This window comes from Temnothorax curvispinosus, unplaced genomic scaffold (genome assembly GCF_003070985.1).
Source record: "Temnothorax curvispinosus isolate PA1 unplaced genomic scaffold, ASM307098v1 QBEX01015512.1, whole genome shotgun sequence".
In the NCBI taxonomy this organism is placed as follows: Eukaryota; Metazoa; Arthropoda; class Insecta; order Hymenoptera; family Formicidae; genus Temnothorax; species Temnothorax curvispinosus.
In genome coordinates, this window is record NW_020225292.1 from 54,405 (window position 1) to 78,774 (window position 24,370).

The 24,370-nt window shown below is 44.6% G+C and overlaps 2 protein-coding genes across 3 annotated transcripts in view; one reads left to right on the forward strand and one right to left on the reverse strand.

The window, feature by feature from the left end:
* The window catches only part of LOC112465768 (Krueppel-like factor 2), a 42,519-nt gene extending 20,543 nt beyond the window's left edge, over nucleotides 1–21,976 (forward strand). The window contains exons 2-4 of one of the 2 annotated variants that reach the window (XM_025033488.1): nucleotides 12,025–13,003; nucleotides 13,362–13,421; nucleotides 18,399–21,976. In XM_025033488.1, the coding sequence (XP_024889256.1) occupies nucleotides 12,025–13,003; nucleotides 13,362–13,421; nucleotides 18,399–18,592 (1,233 nt within the window). In that variant the 3' untranslated portion in view covers nucleotides 18,593–21,976. The remainder of the gene's footprint in view (nucleotides 1–12,024; nucleotides 13,004–13,361; nucleotides 13,422–18,398) is intronic. The other variant, XM_025033489.1, reaches the window with a different exon arrangement.
* Nucleotides 21,977–22,356: 380 nt separating this feature from the next.
* Nucleotides 22,357–24,364, reverse strand: LOC112465767 (tektin-B1). Its single transcript, XM_025033487.1, has 5 exons — nucleotides 24,070–24,364; nucleotides 23,818–23,991; nucleotides 23,523–23,745; nucleotides 22,822–23,045; nucleotides 22,357–22,728 (listed from the first exon to the last, which is right to left on the reverse strand). The coding sequence occupies exons 1-5, from the start codon at nucleotides 24,348–24,350 to the stop codon at nucleotides 22,527–22,529; spliced, it is 1,104 nt and encodes a 367-aa protein (XP_024889255.1). The 5' UTR covers nucleotides 24,351–24,364; the 3' UTR covers nucleotides 22,357–22,526.
* Nucleotides 24,365–24,370: the final 6 nt, after the last annotated feature.

The following is a 24,370-nucleotide window of genomic DNA, read 5'->3' on the forward strand; positions in this document are numbered from 1 at the left end:
CGTGTGAGTTAAGTGAAATTATAAAATTAAAGTAGTGCATATCAGCATATATCCTCAAAGAATTACGTTATTTCTTTATGGACAATTGCGCGAAAAATTGGTTTGTTTACTGTATATTTTTAAAGCTCTCAGTTTACCGATTTAATAAAAATTAATAAAATTCTGCCGATTGAAATTTTGTCGGTGGCGACGAGTACTTAGCCTCGCGAAAAGATCCGCGCGGCAAATCAGCGTGAAGCGAGAGAGAACATTGTCCGAATCGGCGCTCTTGATGGTTCCTAATGAGTATACGGTAATTCTATTAGGATTAGCCTCGTCCTGGTTGGAATGTTCGGGCAAGTGCGTGGGCGTAGATCGACGGGGAGGCGTAGGGAGGGAATAACGATTGCTCGAGTCGAGAGTTAGCCGGCGCACGTATATGCGCGAACATGTGCGTGCGCTGTGCACATACGCACGCACACGCGAGAGCGCGTATTATACGGCACGAATGCCGAAGAAGCACGAAACGAAAACTCGGCTCCTCCACTCAGCGGTGAACATGTTTCCTGATGGGGTCATCAGCGCGAATTAACATACTGGGTGGACTCGTACGACACGCACACGTGTGCTCACGGACAGGACCGACGTTTCCATCTGACTCACTGCTCTTTCCTTTCTCTCTCTCTCTCTTTCTCTCTCTTTCTCTCTCTCTCTCTCTCTCTCTCTCTCTCTCTCTCTCTCTCTCTCTCTCTCGCCGTCTCTTTTCCTATCTTCCTTTATCTCATCCCATCCCCTTCTCTTTCGGTTCTCGGAGCGTCTCCTCTTCCTTCCTCAGGAACGTCGACGAACCAAACACACCGCGATCAAAATTTGCACGAGCATCATATTATCTCGTTGTCGACTTCCGATATTCTCTTCAGATTAGCCTTTAGCGACGATCGACACACATCGTTCGCATTGGAACGGCGCTCTATGTTTTCATTCAGCATTGGAAAGAGTCTGGGATCTCTCATATTTACATTCATATGTCTTATCGCGAGAAAACTTATAACGGTACGGGTATATTTTCCTTCCCTCGTGGAAGTTGGACTGACTCATCGTGGTTCGGTTCAACAGGAAACTCTCGTTCGTCGAAGTCGTAGGAAATCGACAAATAAAAGCGCTTCGAGTTTAAACAGCGATCGGTTCGAACGACGAAGAGTCGTGTGCGAGCCGTTTCCGCGATTGTTGACTCACGAATCTTTCCTTGACGGGCAACGGCGAGGATGAGACGCGATGCAAAGTAAAACGTTGGACGATTGGCGTCCAGGGATTAGAGACGAACGATCGACGATTAGAGACGAGATCTCCCGTCAACGAGGAACGATGCAAATTCGATTTCTATAAATCTTCTCGTTTGTGTTCCCGCATTCGATCGATTTCATTCATCCGTTCTCACTGACCTCGCCGCAAAATTTTCAGAAAAAGTATGTCAGCCGGCTACAGGATCGACTTTTGCGATCTCGAGTCCAGAATGCTCGCGCGCGACTATCACTTTCGATGAAGGTACCAACTGTTCCAACCGGTTTTTCTCACTGACATCGGACCGACTTGTATCGGCACATCGTATCGTCAAGATGAGATTGATGAATTCCCTCCGGTTGATAGTAATTATACCATGAGAAAAGAAATCAAATCGCCTCGTTGAAAATCGCGTACGTTTATCTGGCAAAATTTTTCCTGCAACGAATATTGCGAGTTTATTTGCGTATTTATCTTTCTTTACAATTTATATAATTGATAATAAAACAAATTAAACAAGGTTACAATTATATCAGAACAAAACAAAGCGTATTTTAATTGATTAGTTTATACGTAGGAAAATAATCTTTTATGTCAATAGAAATGTATTAGAATTCTAAGGAGAAAAATCAGTGGATTTCAAATAATATTTATGAAAGTAATACGGGGAGAAGACGACACTGTATGCAACATACATTGCACATTAACGCGTAACTGACAATGAGGCTTGAACTTCTCGAATAGCGAGTGGCGAAGGGAATCGATATAAGAGCTTCACGGATAATTACGTTCTCCCAGGACCATGTCCTCCCGTGATGTCACCGTGATCTTGCATGCCCGCCTCAGCCATTTATTTCGGTCGGGACACTGCCGCTACAGGCGAGATGTCAGTGGATCAGGATTATTTGGGTGCGCGCGGAGAGCGAGTAGATTAGGATGCGCCGAGAAAACGGACTGAACCGAGCGGAGGAGGAGGAAAAGGAGAAGAAGGTGTACGACGAAATCTCGGTTCCCCCGAGAAGTTTCTCTCTCTTTCTCTTTTTCTTTTTCGCTCTCTCTCTCTGTTTCGTATTCCGCGTCTCCTCGCAAGTTGGGTCCAACGAGGGAACTGATTTATAACGACCATTCGTTCTAATCGTCCTGTGCATCTCGCGTAGCCCGTCTACCGGTGCACCGTCCTCCACCGTATACGGAGCGGACCTAAGATGACCGAATGTCCTCCTGGAATGGATTTTTTCTAAATAAAGATATCGGAGAATCTATATAGTTCCCATGTAATTAACGATTAAATATGTGTGGCATCGGAAGAGGAAATGAAAACGATAAAAAATAACGGACCGCCTTTTAAATACATATATTTAGCATTTATATATTTACATTTCAATTTAAGCTGTTTTAATAAAACATTTTTTGAATAAGTTATTTTCACTATTCTGACAAAATGATTTTTCATCATCGTCATCATAATAGTATTTACGTAATGTGTATTCATATTTATGGTACGAGGTTTTCTATCCTTGGTGGAATTTTGAAAAACCTCGAGCCCGTTAGAAAATTGAAGTTGAGATGTAGTTACATGTACCGTATATAATACGCAAAACGTTGCAACTGGTAAGGTAAATCACAAGTCTGAAAGGTGACTCGGTCCATCCGGCCGTGAAATTATTTATTCCGTATAAATGCGATCCGAGGCTCCGCGTACACGACTCGCGCGCGTGTATCCCGTTGGGGGGCGTAGGGCGCGTAGAGAGTAACTAAATCAACGTCATCGGTAAGTTTAATTACGGCAGCTCAGCAACAAAAGAAATCGGCGCTGCGCCGTGCTCTCGGGTGGTCCACGTAGCCGAGCGGAAAAGAGACGCGAGACTAGACAATCCATTTTGTACATTCGTACGAATAAATCCCCCTTTTCGTTTCTCAGTTCTTGAAAAAAACCACTGCGGAAAATATCGATAAAGAAAGATAACAGAACGTTCGATCACGTTCGAAATGTGTACTGTATATTTCGTATAAATAAATCTCCCCCTTTCCGTCTCTCCGTCTCTCAGTTCTCGAAAAAATAATACTGCGAAAAATATAGATAAAGAGAGATAACAGAGCGCTCGAAATGTTAAATGAAAAATCATAATTAATACGTTGTGAAAATACGAGAAACGTTTATTACCGATAGATGCAAATTTATAGATAAAAAACTTACTTTATCTCAATAATTATGAATCCACTCGCGTCCACTATCATGACGTCCAAGTGATACTTGCACGGCTAAACCATTAATACTTGTCAGGATCGCAATCGGCAAAAAAATCATCGCTCGCGAGCAGAAATTAGCGAGTCAATAATATGCAGCAAGAAGCATATAATATTATTTGTAATGAACAGTCACATACGTTTTTACTTCTTACACTTTATTTTGAAGCAAAAAACATATATCGTGCTCATTATTCTTTATTACTTGTCTCTCTGTCTTTGTTTTTGTTTTACTATCGATCATTTTCGTATCATCAGAGATTTATTATAAAGCTTATAATACTTGTATTTTTTAATAACTCTGTTCTCTTGTCATTAAAACAGTTTATGCTCCTTTGAAACAAATACTCGTGCTTTCAGTCTCTATTAAAAGCGTTCGCTCCACTTTTATTCGCGTGACCTATTAGCGCCCGCTACGCGAAGCTTTTACGCGAATGCCACGGGCAGTAGCGAGCTTTCAACAACGAAAGAGCGAGACGAGGAGCGTGACGGGATCAATGACGGGACGAAAGAGAGAAGAGAGAGAAAGAGAGAAACGTTTAGTCGGATACCGGAGGGAGCCTACGAGTTTGCACCTAGAACGGACAGCCGGCGGCACGCGAGGTCGGCACACGAGAACGCGCTACGGAGAAAGAGAGCGAGGAGGAAGAGAGAGAGAGAGAGAGAGAGAGGGCTGCAGCCCATCAGCCCGTTTAATTAATTAAAAGTGCATTAACGGGGGTCATCGGTGGCGAGGGGTTCTATAGACGAGGGGTTCTCTCTCCGTGGCGTTAGATACGCGTGTAACGATCCTCTGAACCGGAACAACCGCGCTATTACTTTCGTCAACACAACGATGCTCCCCGTCCCCTTTCTCGTAGACGTTTCTTCCCGTAGCTTTTCCGAGCTCCCCGCAGTCAAGGACGACTACATTTTCCGGCTCCAAATTGACGTGCACCGTCTAAATGTAGTTAGGTATTCGTAGCAAAGGTTTATCGAGCGGAAAGAATGTGGTATATTTTTAAAAATACATTATACCTATTGCTTATAACTATCTTTAACTATCTTTTTCGGAATCGTTAAAAAGAAGAATGTTACTGCAAAGTGCTTTTTCGATGTAGTAGTAAAAATAAAACCATAATATATTCTAATAGAAACACTTTGCAGCGATGGTTTTTTCTTATGCGAAATCTTGTCCCACTCTAAAAAAAGATGAAGTATACAAATAATATCTTCTTTACAATACTGGATATAATATGTAATTATTGTCTTTTTTGACGCTTGATATCGCATATATATTTTGATGCAAATAAATATTCGTCACTTTTTTCAAGTTACCTCACAATTTACTCATAATATGTTGTTTATGACAGATTACGTATTGTGTGCAATTTTATTCGCCCGCTCGCATATGTCCCCTTGTAAATTAGGTGGGGTGAAAAGAAATTTCGAGATTACGTCCGGCTGGCCTCGTTCGGCGACGTTATCGGAATCACGCGCAGATAGAATCGAAATACCAGGTGCAAATTATAAGGGAGATGCCCAGGTAGCACGGAAGTTTGACGCGCGCGCATGCTACCAGCTGACTCCTCGAGTCCGCGAGGAAACGTTAGAGTAGCGTAGCGTGTAATCACGTTAATGCGCCACAACATCGTGAACGAGCCGACCGGAGGAGTGATCCCGGTTTCGCCAAAGGGATCATCCCGCGAGTCAGCGGCACTCGAGGAGAGTGACTCACACCCGCCGTCCGTCGCTTGCGTAACGAAACCATGGAGAGTCGATAACGATAATCTTTGGCGAGCATTCCCGATCGCCGCGTCGCGGCGAGACGGAAGGGGGGAGGTGGAACGATGACGAATCATCAATGACCGTGGCGAGATCCGAATCAGGTTTATATTTACCGATCAGAGCGTAGTAAACATTAGGAAGCCGACCGTAGAATTTTTTTTTTCGTTTTTTTTTACGGACGAAAAGGTGAGAGGTGAAAGAAGAATCTTCACAGGCGAATTCATCTGAATCGCAATTGCGTAAATTTTTCGAGCGCAAACAAGCGAGGGGTAGAACATAGTAGTAAAAAGCTAGTTTAATCTTATCTCTTTTTGTCCATAAATTCGCGTCATTAATATGAATTAAGTGCCGATGAGAAAGATACGGTTGACTAAAAGTATCGACTCAGTGGTCAAAATGACCAGCGGTTTCGCTGTGTTAATCGCCGTTTGTCGTTGCACCTGGATTTATGCATCCCGGAGAATGCGCGCGCGCGGTCGCGCGGTAATATATGACCTGAGGTGTCCTAATGAGGGGAGTGGATCCGCAGGATGTGCGGATCGCGTGAGACGAGCGTCTAACAATGCGAGAGATCGATGATGAAGCGTGCCATGCCGTGGTGAAGCGGAGAAACGAGAATTGTTGGCATAGCGTCCAGTCGGGCATGATGGACGAAAAGGGAGTCAAATATTCGATAATAAAAAATGTCTATTCCTCGTATAATCGATGAAGAAAATCGAAATTAATTGATTAATTCTTGATTCGTTTTCTAATATGGATAAAGCTTGGTTTAGTTTGAAATCAGTATCTATATATCTGCACTCGCTTAACATTTAGAGATAAATTCTTCTGCACGCTTAATTAACAAATAATACTAATGTTACGGAGTAAGGGCTTTTTATGGACGATTAACCCACGATGTGGATCTTTAAGTTATTCGATTGACACCGCGCGATCGACTCCTAAATGATCGTGCGGACAAACAACGACAAACCGTATCGCGGCGCCATCGCACGTGCCGGGCAAGGGGGCAAAAAGGGGTTCGTGGACTTCGCCACGTGCTGAGGTAACACGAGCGTGCTTGTCAAACTTTGTTTCGTGAACGGCGTAGGGATGTGCCTGGGCGCACGTGCGTTTTAATACGACGTAATGCGTCGCATGTTCATATTCATTAAGTAATTTTCCGGCCGGGGAAGTCACCGGTCTCTGGCCGCGAGTCACAATTATGGACGGATAAACAGAACGTGTCGATCGCGCCACGAATTTTGTGATAGCTCGGAAGATTTGCCGGCGTTATCAGTCGAACATCTCGCGAACGCTTAAGGCTTAAGAGATAAATCGAGCAAACTAAATCGTCATATGTGGAAGGATTTGTTTAAAGATAATAATTTACGCAGGATGTTAAATTTGTTATTCATATACAATTTCTATGCTAATGTGTATTTTTTACACATATTTGTATATTTATACATATGTATACGCTAAAGAAAAATATATTTGCATCGTGCGATGGCTTCTCAATCTTTTCATGAAGTACAAAGAAGTTCCGCGGAATTCGTCGGATTGGCAGGGTACGAGGGCACGTGCGGTGTGAAGCCCGAGGCATAAATTTCCGTGTGCCGAGTAATTAGTCGCGGAACGCGATAACTCGCAGATATCTCGGAATCGCGATTTCACCACGCATGTAGAATTCGCGCGCGTTTCCGCGCGCCGTGTCTCGCGCGACGGACGTCGGGCGACTCGGTGCGATGCCGGGTACTGTGCTCTGGTGCACGTATCACTCTCGCGTCGAGTAGAACGACGACGAGGGCCGGGGGAATCGAGCAGAATCGAGTTCCGAGATCAAGTCACGCGTAGTCTAAAAGAAAGTCGTTTAAAGGTCAGCAGCAGCAGCAGCAGCAACGACGGCAGTAGCGGCGGCGGCGGCAACGGCAGCGGCAGCAGCGCGGCTCGACTTGCATCACAAATGCCAATCTACTTACGAAATGTATACAGAGAACAATGATACTCTCTTGCCTACCGACGCCATCGCCGCCATTTGCCTCTTCGTCCTAATCGCCGCGCCATCCTTTTAAGGGACCCTTGCGCAACGCGATGCCCGAGAATCGATTTTCTCCCTTTTCAACCCTCTCTCGACCCGTACTTTTAGCCGATAGGCTAAAACCCGTTGCTTCCGGCGGGTTTCCAGCAGATTGGCCGAAATATTGCCTTCGGCAATCTCGTCACGCGGCGATAGTGTCGATGATGGTTCGCCTATCTTAGCGGGAGGGTGGTTAAATTTGGTTCCACCTTCGCTGCACGACTCACGAGCGAGTAACTGGGAAATCGCGATCGCGCGCGCGATCAGACGCGGATCGATCGGATCTCGATCGCGCGTAATTACCCTTTCGCGATAGCGGAGCCGTACGTATAGATCTCGCGCGATTTCGCTTTCCGCCTGAAAGATTTCGCGAATCGCGCATCTCGCATACGGGACGACGGACGGCGACGTATCTCCGGCGTCATCTTATTCATATCCGCGAAATAATACTGAATAATTTCACCATAAATACGGCGCGTCCGCGTAGGCGTAAAGTAACGATAATGCAAGTAAATAATGGACGTGAGAGTTTTATTACCTAGGCGGCTGAATGGACGGAGAGATAGAATCTACGTGTCCGCGCCGCGCCGCGCCACGGATGTACAGCCCCCTCGAGAGGGATCGGAGGATACGAGGGACCTCCGTGCGTCTTGTGCCTTGTGCCCCCCGTCCCTACCCGCGACGCGATGCGACGCGACGCGACGCGACCCGCAGTCGCCCGGAGCCCGGATTCGAACGCCTCCTTCGTCTCTTTTTCGTTCTGCCTGTTGAAGCCGTTTCTTCGGTGAACTAACGAGAGAGCCTCGCTCGTTTAGCATCTCAGACGGCGTCATCTTAGCGAAATTCTAAGGTTTTACCGCGAGAGAAAAACAACTGGGACGGTACTCCGGAGACTCGCGAGCGTGAAATGATTATGCATGATCGATACGTCGATCTTCTTATATTCCAATAACAAGCAGTAGAACTTGGTACACAGATTTCACACTATCCTATGACTGTATCAATTAAATTATAATTATACGATAGGTCATTGAGATTAACCTAGGAACGAGCGCCTGGAGTGATTTTTACACCTCAGTATTGAAAAAATGAAACTCGATCGTCACCAGTAACTTTAATGTGCTTTTTTCGTTTTTAAATATTTTTCGGCTTTTTCTTACTTTTTCCAGAAAATGTTTAGTAAATCTATATATACATATTGTCCTCAAATACTAATAAATTATAGAACAACCAAAAATGTGCAATATGTATTAATAACATTGACTCTTAATTGCGGTGTAAAAATCACCCCTGGTGACCATTTATGAAAAAGAAAATCATCAGGCGCCTATTCTCGGGTTAAGTATCGCGAAAGTAATTATCTACGAAGAATCCAAAGGTCTCGCATTATGAAAGCGATCGCTGAAGCTGCTTCGAAGTCGCGCTACCCCCGCGTCCGTGCATTGTTATCGAGGTCGGAACGCCTCGACGAGCAGAAAAGTACGACGGACTGCGAGCGTACTCGTGCCTTCTCGCGGGAACGTATCCATCCGAGCGAGTATAGCGTGATCGCGGCGATCGCGATATCGAACGCGAAGTCGCGACGGCAATGATAAGTGTTTCGGCAAGAATCGCGCGCGAGGACATTTCGGAGCAGCTTCATGGCTGACATTTTCCTGGGCGTTTATCGCGATAATACGGCTTTAGGTCAGAGGGTGTGGCCTCCCCAGATTGATTCGGCGAGCTGTGCTGCTTGCTTCTGCGCGCTGCGTTTTCTCACCGCGAGCAGCATGGCGTCGCGTCGCGTCGATTCTTCTATTCCATCTTTCTAGGCCGCATCGCGTTTATCACGTCGCTGTATCGATGAATTTATTTGACGCCCGAAATAATTATGAAGTACGAGTTGACTTGGTCGCGCGAGTTATCGGAGGCGCCGTATCGCAGGCGCCGAAGACGTTACGCAATCTGATAAACGACTATATTTAATCAAATTTCTCGTTACCGAATATTCTTTTATTGGAATAGAAGAGCATATGAGAAAGGTGCTCGCGATTTGTTTCGAAGCAACGGTATCTCCCGATGATACCTCACTTCGAGATAGATTACAAATAATTACATTTTCTTATAATTGTATTTAAAGACGATCGACTATATAATGACTATATATTTCTAGTTTTCTCCAATATTCTCGACTTTTCTCGTTTCTCGCGGTTTTCCACGTTCTCTCGCGAACTCAGTTGATATACAACGTCGGCAACGAGTCGAACCGAGAAACGCTCTTGCGCTCCGGAATCATTGGCTGCATGCTAATCGAGTCACAAGAGAACGGATATCGTATCTTGTGTTTCACCGGAATACGACAAACTGGATTTATTGACTCGCTAACAGTCGACAGAAAAAAAATCATTCCTTTTCCGAGGACGATTACGACGTTCATCGTCATCATCGTCGTTGTGCTATTGGTGCGCGATCAACAAACCAGCTTGCGATCAACTGGAATAATCAAGCGGAGATATTAGCGTAGCGTATATACGCTCGCGTGTTCGTGGACGCGCGCGCGTGGGAGTGTGGGAGTGCACACGTACGCACGCACGCACAGGACGCACGCATACGCGCACACACGCGCATCCGCCGCTACATAATGACGACGCAGTATCGGCCGCGCGGCGCGGCGTGGGTGTTCGTTCTCTCGCTCCGACAGATTCGAAAACGCATTATTAACACCGGCGACCCTGGCTCTATGATTACGCGCATTAATAGCCGGATGGACGAACTTTGCTCGCGCTCCGCACTATCATTATCATCGCAACGCGAGAAAGAGACGGATGACGAGAGACTGTATAGGAAAAGAGGCTGGTCCCACCGCGCGGCGGGCCTCGATGGATCGAGAAAGAAAATTACGAAACGTTAATTCTCTCGCGTTCGAACGCGTTTGTCTCGAACACTCGTATTTAATATATCGTGTGTGTTTTTGGCGCGTAAGCCGTAAATGGCACTTTCAATCCTGGCTGGATACATTTTGTTAGATCAAGCTAGAAATGCCGAATGCAGTTTTTACATATAGGATGCGGACGCATCTTACGTTATCAATTTTTCTATACCATTACAAGTTGCATTTGACATTTCCGTCTACGCTGTCCGCCTCGAATCGCAATCCCGAATCGTCATAATTTTTGTGAATTTAAACTCGGATCGCAAAATCACGAAAAAAATATCGTACCTTCGTTTGCTATAGATATAATAGAATTTTTTGGACTCGGTTTTCCATTTTTTACCGCAAAAATAGATTTTTTGATCTATATTCTTTCACCGTTCGTAAAATCGAGTTTTTCGCGATCAAGGGACTATGGTTCGTCGACACGATGCATACGATTTAAGTATACAGATTTTTAAGTATAATGTTTCGCGGGCATATCGTACCTCGCTCGCGCACACGAGCTCCTTTTCAAATTGCATATCAGGTACGATCGAGTGTCGCGAGTGTACCAATCTTCCGACGATGAATTATTCATTGTGTAAATAATTCATAAATCATTGCAGACTGCACAAGCCGCGCGCGAGCAAGAAAACCCGCTCGAAAGCTCGCCACGCGATATTTTTAAGCGAATCTATATATAAGCCTTTCTTTGCAATATATGTAGACTGAACTATATATAACTACTGAACATTTGAAGAACGTCTCTTTCACGTGAAACAGTTTTAGATTTGGAGACGAAGAAACTTTAACGTTACAGGTTGAAAACGTAGGTCCTAAAGATCGGAGCACGATCACCATTTTTTCGATCCCTTTTCGACAGGTAGTTGGTACGATTCTACGACTTCAGTCACGACTTTAGGTTCCAGCGGAAGTGTTAAAGTCGTAAAAATCGAAACGATGCCGTAACTGTCTCCCAGCCTCGCTTTTGATACCCATACATGCATTTCCGGCGCGAGAACAGTATCGACGGCTGCCATCGCCGGCGACGAGAGCGATGCTCGTCGATCCAAGAGACCCTTGGTAGAAATCCTACGAATGTTATGCACCGAACGCGCTGTAGCGAGAGGTGGCACTCGTCGTCTCTCGACATGACAAGAGAGGAAAAGGGAGGAACGGTGTACTATGGGGCGCGAGGGCGGCGTTGCCCGTGTACAAATCATGCAAAGGATGACGCGGCATCGCCAGTCTCTCGCGTTCCTTCTTCCGTCGCTCCTCCTCGCGCGTGCTGGACGTCGTAGGGCGAGACAGCGTTGGGCATGTTGACGACGCTCTATCTGGGGACCTTCGCCGCGCGCGTATCATCATATCGCAAGTCACTCGCTCTCCGTCCTTTTTCATCAACAGATGCGCCCTTTACAATCTTAAATGCTGGAATAGCCCGAAGAGACTTTAACTGATTGTTGTTAGTAAAAAAAATCTAGTAAATATATGTTCCAAAACGCTTCATTAAAACGTTATTGCCAATGAGTTTTCGTATATCTATTTCTATTATTAGCACTAAAAAATTAACACTGATAGACGATAATAGATAATATATTTGCTGATTAAAGTTATATAAGAGATAACATTCGATCGAACGAAGAGTAAACTACATGATATAATATTATGATATAACTAAATAATATAAATAAAATATTGATAGTAACTCAAGAGTTAAAATTTAGAAATGTAGTTAATTAGAAAGTTTTAGATTAATGATTATACACGACGAGTCCTCTGTTTCTTTTGTTCCCAGCAGACGTCGGACCTGGACACTTTGCTGTGCAGGCAGGATCTCGATCGTCTGCAGAGGTTGGACGAGGATGAATCGGACGCGAGAGATGCGCGGGAGCCGTCCGTGCACATGGAGGACTTCTTCGAGGTCGGCGGGCCTACGGCGGTGTGCCGACCACCGCAGGCCAGTTTCGTTTCCGCTAGGAGTCAGCCGGCGAGCGCCGGCCAGGACGACGACGTCTTTCTCAGGCCGCCGCTCTGGGAAGATATCACGTCGAGCATTCAGAAGCTGGACCCGGAGAACGCGGACATGCTGGGCTCGCAGTCTCACATAAAGATGGAGACTGACGACGTGACGCCGCCGCCGGTTCTCTCGCCGGTAGAGATCAAGACGGAACCTTTACCGCCACCGCCGACCTTACATCTCCTCGAAGGACCGACCGCGAATCCCTCGCAGAATCCCTTTCCGAATCCCTCTAGTGTTCAGCACGTCGTCCATCATCGGACGACGACGTCGACAACGGCGACGACGGCGGGGCTCTTTAAGAGCTTCCCCAACGGCAACAACAATAATAACAACAACAACAACAACAGCGGGACTGTTAATAGTAATAGCACGAGCGGGAATAATGCCGGTAGCAATAACAGTAGCGGCAACGGCGCCAGCAACAACAACAACAACGGCAACAACAACGGCAGTGGTAGCAATAGTGATTCGTCAACGGCCAATCATCATCAGCCGAGCGGCAACGCGACATCGCCGCTCTACGGCTCGATGACGAGGCTGATGTATATTTCGCCGCTGACGCCACCGATCTCCGATCCCGGCTCGCCCATCGGCGCCGGTCCACCCAGGCGGACACCGCCACCCCCGTATCCCCAGCCAGGCCCGATCCTGAATCCGGCCCACAGGATCCAATCGTCGTCGATGTCGTCCAAATTCAACAGACGGAATAACCCGGAGTTGGAGAAACGCCGGGTGCACCATTGCGATTTCATAGGTGAGCAGAACAACTTCGACCCTTATTTCTTAATTCGAAAGATTTTTTAGAAGAATTGAAAGAAAAAATTGTATACATTAGATCATGCATAGGGCCAACCTTCGACCAAACTCCGATTAACTTAACATTTCCAATAAACTAATCAATGATTAAGTTAATCGGAGTTTGGTCGAAGTGGTTCCTAGTATCTATATATATATAACTTTGAATTAAATATTAAATTAAAACATTTAAACATTATCTCTGAAATTCAATAATGATTTATGAATCTCGATAGTCTCGCTTAGGTGTTTAACTTTATTATTTCAACCTCACTCCAAACTTTGACTTCCGACCTAAATCTCGCTCTCCTTTACAGGTTGTACGAAAGTCTACACGAAGAGCTCGCATCTGAAGGCTCATCAGCGGATACATACGGGTGAGTGAAAAACGTTGCTGTATTTCGACGTATCACGTTTGTTGCTAGTACAAGGGAGCAAACGTTAAAATTAGCGGGAGGGGCTTCCGTGTATTCTCCGGTAATTAGGTATGTAGCTCATCTACGCGAAGCGAGACGAGGAGTTTGAAAGCGCGAGGTCGAGCAGCCGACGTTTGCGCGTGGGCAAGGCGCGGTCCTGAGCGCCTCTCTCTCTCTCTCTCTTTCTTTCTCTCTCTCTCTCTCTCTCTCTTCCTTCTCTTTTTTTTTATTCTCCCTGTCTCTTCGTTTCTCCATTGGCACCGCTCGCGCGGTATCGCGCAAAGGTGCTTCTATCATATGTAAACGTGGTAAGGGACGCGACGAAGCTCTCGTGGTATGCGACTCTCCGTTTAGAGCGAAGCTAGCGACCGACCCACATCCTATCCGTGTCCAAGCTTCGCCAACACATGGACGCGAGTCGCGGCACCAACACGACGACGCCTGTCGCGTGTGGCTACCTGGACGCGAACACGTATGCTAGTTCCCACACGCGTGGAACACACGCGAAAGAGCGAGAGAGCGTGAGAGCGTGAGGGAGATGACGATGGGCGGGGAGAAGGACGAGGAGATGTGCTTCCCGCACACGTGCCTACGCGGCAGTCTCTCGCGGAATGCAAGCCGGAGGCATCTTAAGTGCGATGTACCACTTTCGAATTGATACCTCGGTGAGTTTTTGCGGTAAACCCATGTCATCGCCTCAAACGAATCGGTCGAACGAAGCGAAATTTAAAGATTCTAAGGACTCGGGGATGAGTCATCGAAGGAACCAGGGCAAACGCGATCGAAAATTATCCTCTGCTTTATATACCTTTTCAAAATTATTTTTATAATGTAATTAATAAATTCTCTTCTCTAATCACAGACTGAAAATGATCTAGAATAAGGGCACACTCTGTTATCTATTGTAACTTTGTGGATTTACATTTAGATAGCTTATGCACGCGCACCGATTATGCGCGAGTGACTCGTACTCGCTTTCGTACCCTCCATTGGCTTTTGAATTGAATAGGTATCTTGCTTCTCAGCGCTCGCGCGATGAGTATACTAGCGATAACTAAATTAATTTGCCATCAGCCTCTTCAGCCGCTTGTAAGTACATCTCGTAAGTACATCTCGTAAGTACATCGATCAATTCTTACGACACTTCGTCGATCGATTAGAATCATGGAGAACCGATCGATATGCGAGATTATGCGAGGATATTTCAATTTGTCGCGCGATCTCAAGCACAGGCAAGCGAGACACGGGCGCGCCGAGATCACGGGGAACGCTTCGATGGGGAAGAGAAGCCGAGCCGAGGGGGGCACGTGGCTCTCGCGCGCGAGTCTGTCGGACGACTCGTGAATGAACCCTCGCCGCACCGCTGTGAATGCGCCGTGCCACGAGCCGCGTGTGTTGAACGTCAACTTCGTTATTAATTCATTAGTGTCTAGAATTAATTTATTATACAAAAATAATCTTTAATAATTAATGCGATGATTGACAATTTGTTGACGCGACAAATATAGAATCATAATATCATAAATTATTTTAATATTACATGAGTGATACACGAGTGATGATGTCAAAACGTCCGTAATTAATTACGTCCATATCGTGATTAATACGTAATTAAATCAACCAGGAACTATATTAGGAACTTCAGACTAATAAATTCTGGTAATTTCTTGACACAATTTTCTCATGATCAGTATATATTTAATTATTTTGGTTTTTAGAATTTCTTTGACCTTAAAGTAATCGACGTTTAAGCGCTGTCATTAATCTCCAGGAGATTAATCGGAACCCGAGGCGTCGCGAGAAAGCCCGGTGGCCGAAGAAATCTAGAGCAAAGTAGGGCTAGGAAGCGTATTTGGAAAGCAACTTGTCCGCGGAATGGAACGCTACCGCCGGCTCTCGGGTGAAAGTGATCCAAAATTAACGGGGACGCCTGGAGGCCTCGTAGGTGTCCCCGGATCGGCCGATCGACTCCGAAGACATCGTAACGCAACATCATATCTCACGATACTGCGCGAATCAAAGGATACGAATAGCCGCACTCGCAATTTTTGCGTTTTGAGTTAAGGATGTTAAAGAGAATTTCTTGTAAATAAAAATGAACTTTTATATAAAACGGGAAAAAGTGTCGAGCGTAAATATTGTGTACAACATGTTCATAAGCTTCTTATAAGAATTTCAACTTCTTTTCTTGGTTGAACTATATAAATGATTAAAATGACTTTATTCAAGCAAGTTTTCTTCGTTTAACGCAATATAATCTCATTACGAGATTATAGATTGTTGCGTATATACGAGTATATAAGTCTTGATTCGGCACTTTTTTTCTTGTGTATTCTTTGAGTTTAAATACCGAAAATTCTTCATGACAACATGTTCCAACGGTGTATTACGCTTATGAAGAATTTGCGGTATTTAAACTCAAAGAATACTGCAGGAAAAAAATGCCGAATCAAGACTTATATATACTCGTATATACGCAACACCAACAATTCATAATCTTGTAATGAGATTATATTGCGTTAAACGAAGAAAACTTGCTTGAATAAAGCCATTTATAGTTCAACCAAGAAAAAAAAAGTTGAAATTCTTATAAGAAGATTATAGATTGTTTATATATAAGAAATATAAGTTTTTATTTGACACTTCTTTTTTCTGTGTATCGTTACAGAAAGAATAATAATTTTTACAAATTGACTTTCCATTTCGATTCTTTCTCGAGATTATTTTAAGACGTATAATTAGCTATTCGTAAGAAGTTTCTTTTCCGAAATGATTCAGTAGCCCGAGCGTTAAGTAAGAATGAACCTGCTAATGTCAGCCGACGGGCCGAGAGGAAATTTCGCCGGAGAGTCGCACGTTCTCGCCGGCGGAGATCCGCGAGAGAAGAATTCTCACGTGAACGCGCGCGATACCGTAAATGGATAGCGCTCGTGGTAGTAGTACCGTTCCTTGGGCTGTGCGTCGCGTGGCACGGCGCGGCGCGGCGCGACGCGATGCTGCACAGCGGTTGAATGCAACTCTCTGTGGCGCAGGGCGGCTGCTATACGACGCGGCGAGGACCGGTTAGGGTCGTCTCCGTATAGCGCGCGCGAGAGGAACAGGAACGAGCTAGAAGGATGCGTGGGTGTATCTCTTAGCTATCGAGTTCTTTCTTCTCCTCTCCCGTGCGTGCTCGTTCTCCCAACGCGGCGCCCTCCTCCCTCGGATCCCCCCCCAGTCGAGCGTCCGCCTCGGTCGCTTTTACTCGCTTAGCACTCGCTTCTTACTCACCGTTCCGCGCATCGCGAAAGAATCTTTCGTCGCGATCGAATTCGCAAACAACTCGGAGAGGCGATACCTGGAGGATATACCTGATTGGCGTAGGAGACATTTAAAGTCGGAACGAGTCGCATAGGTAGTTTGCGCGTTTCAAGGATTAATCCGCACTTTCAGCTTAAGCCGAAGCCTAAAATGGAATCTGTCGAATCGCGAACTCGATCCGCTCTAGCTTTCGATTACGTTATATACTAATTATTCTCTGATTCGCCATCCTTTTAACGTGAAACCATATTCGTAATGGACTTTATAATCTTGAGTCAACTTGTTCTAATTCTAAATGTCAATTTTTTAATCCTATAGAATATAACTTCCCGAAAACACGCACCATGAGTCTGGGAGATCCATGTGACTTTCATAGGCTGTAACTCTGGTTCCGCCTATATTTAGTAATTCAGTTAATATTTTTGGACTTGTTTTTTTTTATTTTGAAGCTCTAAGATTTAAGAATATGAGCCAAAGCACATATGACAATCGTAGTCGTGGACGTAAGTAATTAACGCACAAGCTTTGGCGTATCCTGATCTGTCAGGTCGGGGACTACGATCGTCGTATATCGCTACGCCATGCTATGTGCTTTGGCCAGAAACCTGAATAGATTTTCATATTAAAAAGTTTTATTTTGTCAAGTTATAAAGTTAAAAATTTCTAAATTTTGAAAATAAAAAATTTCAAGCAAGTGAAGTTTTGTTTGGATATGGGAGACCCATGCTGTGTGTTCTAGAATTAAGCTCGATTTATGTCTACATTCCGGCTCTGAGTATCACAAGCGGATCACAAGTGCGTTGTAGTGTCAATCGCGCGCAAACTCTCAATTCCGCCGTCTATGAAGGTAACGCCGTGGGCGCGTGTAACAACAATAAGGAAGGCATATATATACTCTTCGATAATCGGCGAGAACCCGGAGCGGAATGCGGGCATGTTGGCTCGCATTAGTCGGTTGCATTCGGCCGGTCGCTTGCTCGCGCGCGCGGCGCGGTCCGGCCGGCGCGGCGCGCGATTGCGCTAGAATACAGGTGAGCGTGTTGCGGCATGCAGGTACAGTTAAAGGTCACACCGTGCTGCATCTCTCGCAGCTGAGAGAGGCGCGACGGGATATATACCTAAGTATACCGCATCCCGCGGCTCTATCTCACAAAGAGCAACGCTTTGTTCTCTAATAGGTCGCCGCCGTCTCGAAACTCGAACGGAATTCTCGCTCGTGAGACGTTCGAGAGTCGCGCCGATCGGACCCCCGCGCGTATATCGGTCGATACACTTTCGCGATTTCGAGCGGAATAGCGAAAAATATTCGAATATAAAGAAGCGCTACAATAATGTATATCTTGAAACATATATATTTCGCATTGGAAATATGAATTAGAACGGAAGAATGCAAAAAAAAATAGAATTAGAAACGCATTACAGGGATTAATGAGACTCAAGTATCTTGGAAGAAAATGATGAACGGATCAAATTGCCCACGTTGTTTTTATCGCTTTATTTAATTAAGAATTAATCATCTAATAAGCCATCAACGATTCTCCAACCGCTCGTCATTCGTTACAATTGCGATCGCTCTCGGACGCATACACCGCCCGTGCACCGTTTTCACTTATGTCTCTCCTCTTGTGGCTGTTTCAGGCGAGAAACCGTATCAGTGTCAATGGCCGGAATGCGAGTGGCGATTCGCCAGGAGCGACGAATTGACGCGGCATTACCGCAAGCACACCGGGGCTAAGCCCTTTAAATGCGCGGTCTGCGAGCGCTCCTTCGCCAGGAGCGATCATCTCGCGCTGCACATGAAGCGGCACCTCCCGAAGCAACACACCAAGTGAAGAGAGCGGGACAGCTATATAGGCAGAGAAAGAAGAAAAAGCGAGAGAAAGAGAGAGATCTTCTCTTTGCTTCCCGTTCGTTCTCGACTACCTGTGTTGGACGCGCGCGCGCGCGCGCTGCGTGGTTTTCGCCATTCAGGCTTCTATTCGAGGCGCGGAGCTTTTCGAAACTGTCTGTTGGAGAACACATCGAGGGTTCAGAAACGTGTAGAAATTATTTAAAAGAAAAAAAAGGAGTGAAAACTATTTCTCAGATATTATCTCGTAATTTCTAAACGGAGCGATAATCTATGACATCGGACATCGCATTGCAGATATTGTATGTATTTACGTTGTTTTTACGCAGTTCTACGCTTTTCTTCATCCCGTTTGCCGATTTCAAACATTTTAGAAATTTATTATTTATTCTTTTCAAATTGACTTTCGATTCGCAAACGAAAGCATCTTCGACGTACGTTATACGATTACGCAATTGTCGATGCAATCAAATTCGCTGCATCGTTCTCAATACCATCTCGCTATATAGTTTCGCAGTCGGGCTTTGGCCCGATTCGCAATATATACATATCAGCGGAGCATCGATCGAGCGTTCGAAGCGAGCCGTCTCGAGCCGATCGCCTCGGTTACGCTCACTACCGTTCGGTTAAGCAGTCGTGACGAAATACATCCTCGGTGTGGGTGGCGATCGCGAGGAAATATTTCGTCATAGCGCTGTATACTCACTCACGGACAAGTCCGAGTGGATATTACAATCCCCGTTCCTCGCGGTAACTATATAGCGTAACTTCGCACCGAGGCCGGGATGGACCAGAGCCGTCGACTCATGCGAAGAGAAGTGAAGCCGAGTGCTCTTAGAAAGCGAAAACGTCCGTCTTAAACAGCAGGTTCTATATCAATAATTACATTCGCTTCGAAACGTTTTACCTCGAATCTGCCTTACTCTGATACTACAATTTTATCGAAATATTTACATTCGCGGAGATGATAAGAATTTTTTCATTCCCATGCACGTGTTCCCCTATAATCCTTTCTTACATATTCTTATTTACAAAAAGCTTCGACTTCGAGCACAATCGGAAGCTCCGCTATCGCCATTCGTATATATTTTTTAAAACTGTATACGAGCAGTCATCTCGCGACGCTGTCGAGTCCCGCGCGCGAAATGATTTGCCAGATTAAAGCAAACGCTATCTCGAAATTATCGCTATCTCCGAGGCTGGCTGCGACTCGAGATATCCTGTTTGGCGTGTAAACGATCGTCCGCTACGGTCGAGCTTAAGCCGAAGAAGCTTAAATCCGCGTCTCGCGCCGCGCGCGCGCGCGCATCATCCTGGCGTCATTTCGATAGTCGTTCGCTAACGCGAAATTCGCCCCGATATTTACCGAACCACCTCGATAGCGGAAACAGATAGATAGAAGAGCGAGTATCACGCTTCGCCGTTATCACGTTTGTGTGTGAGAAAGCGGCACGATATCGTGATGCCTTATGTACAAATTCGCGTAGTCTTGAAGAGATAAGGTGTCTTATGGCGATCGATGTGCGCGTGCACGTGTATGTATGTGTGTGGGCGAATGTTGCATCCGTGTGCTATATGCGAGTATGTATTTATATGCGTATTCTACACACGCGGTAGTCTATGTATGCGCGGCTTGTGTATACGTGTAAAAAAAAATAAGGACAGAAGAAAAAGCAAAAGATACGCATTTGATAGCCATGTAGCTAGTGTAATATTATCTGTATATTACGCGAAGCGATGGGCCGGGAATAATTCGTTCTCACGCGTGCTCCGATCGATTCGATCCGATCCATCGCTCGTCGTTCACCGTGCTTCGCGCGAAAGGCGTATACACCTTTCGCGTTTAAATCGTGCGCTTTGCGCGAAAACGCAAGAGACGAAATTCATATAGCGACAGTCAGGGACGGATTTTTGTGTGAGAGATAGTAAAGTCTTTTAAGGTAGTTGTCTCGCGACGGTACGATCCAATTTTTTACTCTAAGTCAACGCGAAAACATCCGACTACCTACAGTTACAGGCTGAAAACTTTTAAATGGTTCTGCACGCACACAAGTGCGTGCCGTGTAACGGTCTCAGCGATCGATCGCTCCTTCACGTCGAATAATCGCGAAAATCGAGATCTATTATGGTATTTCTATAACTAAACGGTCAATAATTTCGGTTTTTCTTTACTATTATTTTCCCTTCTACTATACATATATCCGTTTTTCATCATTTTCTTGTTGTTTGTTCTAATTATAAAAAGTTAAAATACGAGATTTTTGCACGCATTACTATGCAATGCATGTTAACGTATAGTTGAATTTTCAAATTTTTCTTGTTAATTGCGATTCGCGCTAGACAGAGACAACTATCTTAAGTCTCGATTTCTTGAAAAATCGCGCTCGGAGATCTCACGAAATAATCTTTGAATAATAACATTCTCTTTCAATTACAAATGTTTAACATTAACTTCTCGCTTGGCTGTGTCCCCATTAAGAGCCGAAAGAAATCACAGATCCTCCAATCTAAACACCGCCAAAGACGCAGATATAATTTTCTTCCGATAGAAATATATTAATCAATTTTTTTAAATTATAGGGACGAAAATGTATCTTCTTTTTAACGCGTTGTTTGATAACAGGCTTCAGGCCTCGAAAAGTTACCGTCCGTCCCTGGCGCGCAGCGAAAAGCGATTTCGCGTATCTGGACGTTCCGTTACGTTCCGATACCGGGCATGTCCCATGTCTCGGGAGCGCGCGCAGGAGGCCAAAAATTCTGTCCGTAGTCGCCGCTTTGTATACAACGCGCGATCGTTGTAATAACCGATCGATCGGATCGTTATGTAGTTATACACACGTAGTTACGAACGTTAGACGGAAAACGAAGTAACGTGTCTATTTATATCTGTCTATCCGCCTGCCTATCTCATTCACCGCATTCTTCCAAATTGACTCTTTCAAATCGTCGTCGTCGTCGTTTAGTATCCCTCTTCCCTCCCCCTCTCCTCTCTTGCTCGTACTCCGCTCGCGAGTACGAGCGGAGTACGCGTGTCGCGGGGATCCTCTTCCATCTCATCTCACCCGTATCTCCCGTCCTCCTTCCTCTCGTTTTCATCTCGTTCCTCTTCGTCTTCCCCACATTGATAGTCCCGCTTGTCCCGCCTGTTGGGGATCGACTTTACGATTACTCTTATATTATAAATGTGAAATATACCTCATTTGCAAATACGCAGCAATAGAGTCGACGCGAGCGCGCCCCGAAACGCGCCGATAAAATTTGCACCTCCTATTCTCGACTTCTTACGGTCTGTCTATAATGTTTACGCTGTAATTTGTGTGTTGTGTAATTTAAATATATGCGAAATGGTATATCTCTCTGTAAAACAGCCGCGAATTTTGATATTATTGGCGCCCTCTCGTGATCACCTTCCCTACTTCTCGCCCATTTAGATACTTTATTGCTCCACGGAGGGCAGCATCGTCCACTTTGCCCTGTCGCGACAGCTGGCGTCGAAAACATGGAACTCTACTTTGTAATGTGTTATTACCAACGAACGGCAACGATTTTATCGTGCCTCATCACAGGGTGATTTCGTGTAAATATATCGTCGAATTAATCCTTGTAAATAATATAAATAACTTCTTTCCAGAAATTGTCGGAAATTGTCGTGAGAGAGACACGCAAGATATAAAAAATGGATTCCCGAGATATAAGAAAATGGAAAATGAAATTCGGTGAGGCTCCATGACGTGCATGTAGGTTAGATTAAATTATGTTTACGAATCTGACATTCATCAAATTATCGATTACGTTCTTGATTTTTCACGCGATACAAATAACGATATGAAGATGGAGAGTTGATGAGTTTTTTTTAGATAATATGAGAGTAGTAGCTTTAAAGTCATCACGTTTTATAAATCCATGAAACAGTCGAATTAAGATTCCAATGGAATCTCTTTCTCCATGCGTGTCAATATGATATTACGGTCCGTCTCATTAGGTAAACGCGATCTGTCTCCTGTCTTCAGCGACGCTCTCATATCCAGGCACATAACGTCGGTGTTCAGAGAGTGCTGTTTGTCTTCCAAATTCTTGTCGATACGTATGAGCAGAGATTCCAGACTGTTGTAGCTTGCCCTAGAGTATTGATTAAACTTAAAGCATTTAAAAAGAAAAAGGAATGATAGATAATTGTCTGTTAGTTAACAGTATCAAATGCAAAATACGTACTTTGCATGCGCAATCATCTTAATTAGATCCTCCTCGGTCTGTTTTAATTGCAGCGCTTCGTTCTTCAAGCCTGATTCAACTTCGTCCTTACAGAGTTCTGGGCCAGGCCGATGAACGCGATTCTCTAATCGCGTTTCGACGCATTTCACCGGGGCTATTTTACTCATCAGCGTTCCTTCCAACTGATTTATTTCACTTCCCAACATTTCCATTTCCTTTTGTACCTATTTGTATTGAAAAATGCAGATGAGAACAAATTCTCTTTCTTATCATATGAAGAATACAGGGAAAAAATGATCAAAGTCCACTTTTTATCAAAATTGATCTGATTATGATATCTTATGGCATTTTCAAAGAACTTTCATAATTCTTACTTGTTTTGATAAAAAACAGTTACAAATGGAGATAAGACCGAAAGATGTATCGCGTGCTGAGGGAAAACGATCATAATCTATACGTTTGTGGAGAAGAATTATCAAAGTCCATACAATGTAAACACTAAATAAACACTAAGGCTGCATTTCGATATTCACTAACTTTATACTTTTTCAATAGCTTTCTAAGATATCTAATCTCTTAAAACTTAAAAACTGTGCTTTTCTCAAAAATTACTTCAGATGGACATTGATCATTTTTCCTCTTATAATTGATATTTGTGAAATCGTTGAATTAATTGTTTGATTTAGTCTTAGTCTGCACACCTTGAGCTTCTGCCATTCCAATTCGTTTCTGGCCTTTTGCGTTTGATAAATCCTCTTCCTTAAAGTGTAATCCGTCGCGTCTTGTTGAGCTCTAATATCATTCCATGCATGTTCCCTCATTACACGGGTAGCTTCACGGAAAGTGTAACATTCACTCAATTCATCGTCGGCGGACGACTCGGAACAACCGCATCGATCTAGCCAAACCTCGTACGTGATTGGACTGTTAAGGTGGAAAGGACCAAGTTACGAATAGATGGTATAAATGATTGATGATATGGAAATAATACTTTACCTGGTTTTATCAATAGCCAACGTTTTAGGCTTGTAACTTAAATTCGCACAAGCATGATCCAATTCGAGATTCTCCCTGTCTATTCTAATAGTTTCGATTTTATCCTCTATGTCCAAGCTCAGCTTAAATTTGAAGGCCTCCAAGCGATTTAGCTTTTCCCACGCGGCCTGTACTCTGCGAGATGAAAAGGAATTAAATAGAAGAAGAGGCAATTAAAATTATTTTTCTATTACGTATCATCGGCTTGATCACCTTTTGGTCAATGCTTCGTGAATATTCGCGATCATGCGGAGCTCCTTCTTCAGCTCAATATCAGCCTCGTCGTACGTGAGCTCGGTTCCTCTACGGCAGTCCCTCATCGAGATGCACTCGGTGACGATACGCAGAGGCTGAGTTATGTTTTCAATTTCTTTCTCCGTGTTGCTTTTCTCGTCGTTTAATAAGCGTATCTCGGTTATTAATTTTTGCAGCAGGTCCTCGAGCACGTCCTTCCATCTCGACAGCTCCAACACTCTGGCGAGACAAAATTTCATCGTCGGAAATGTATGTAAAA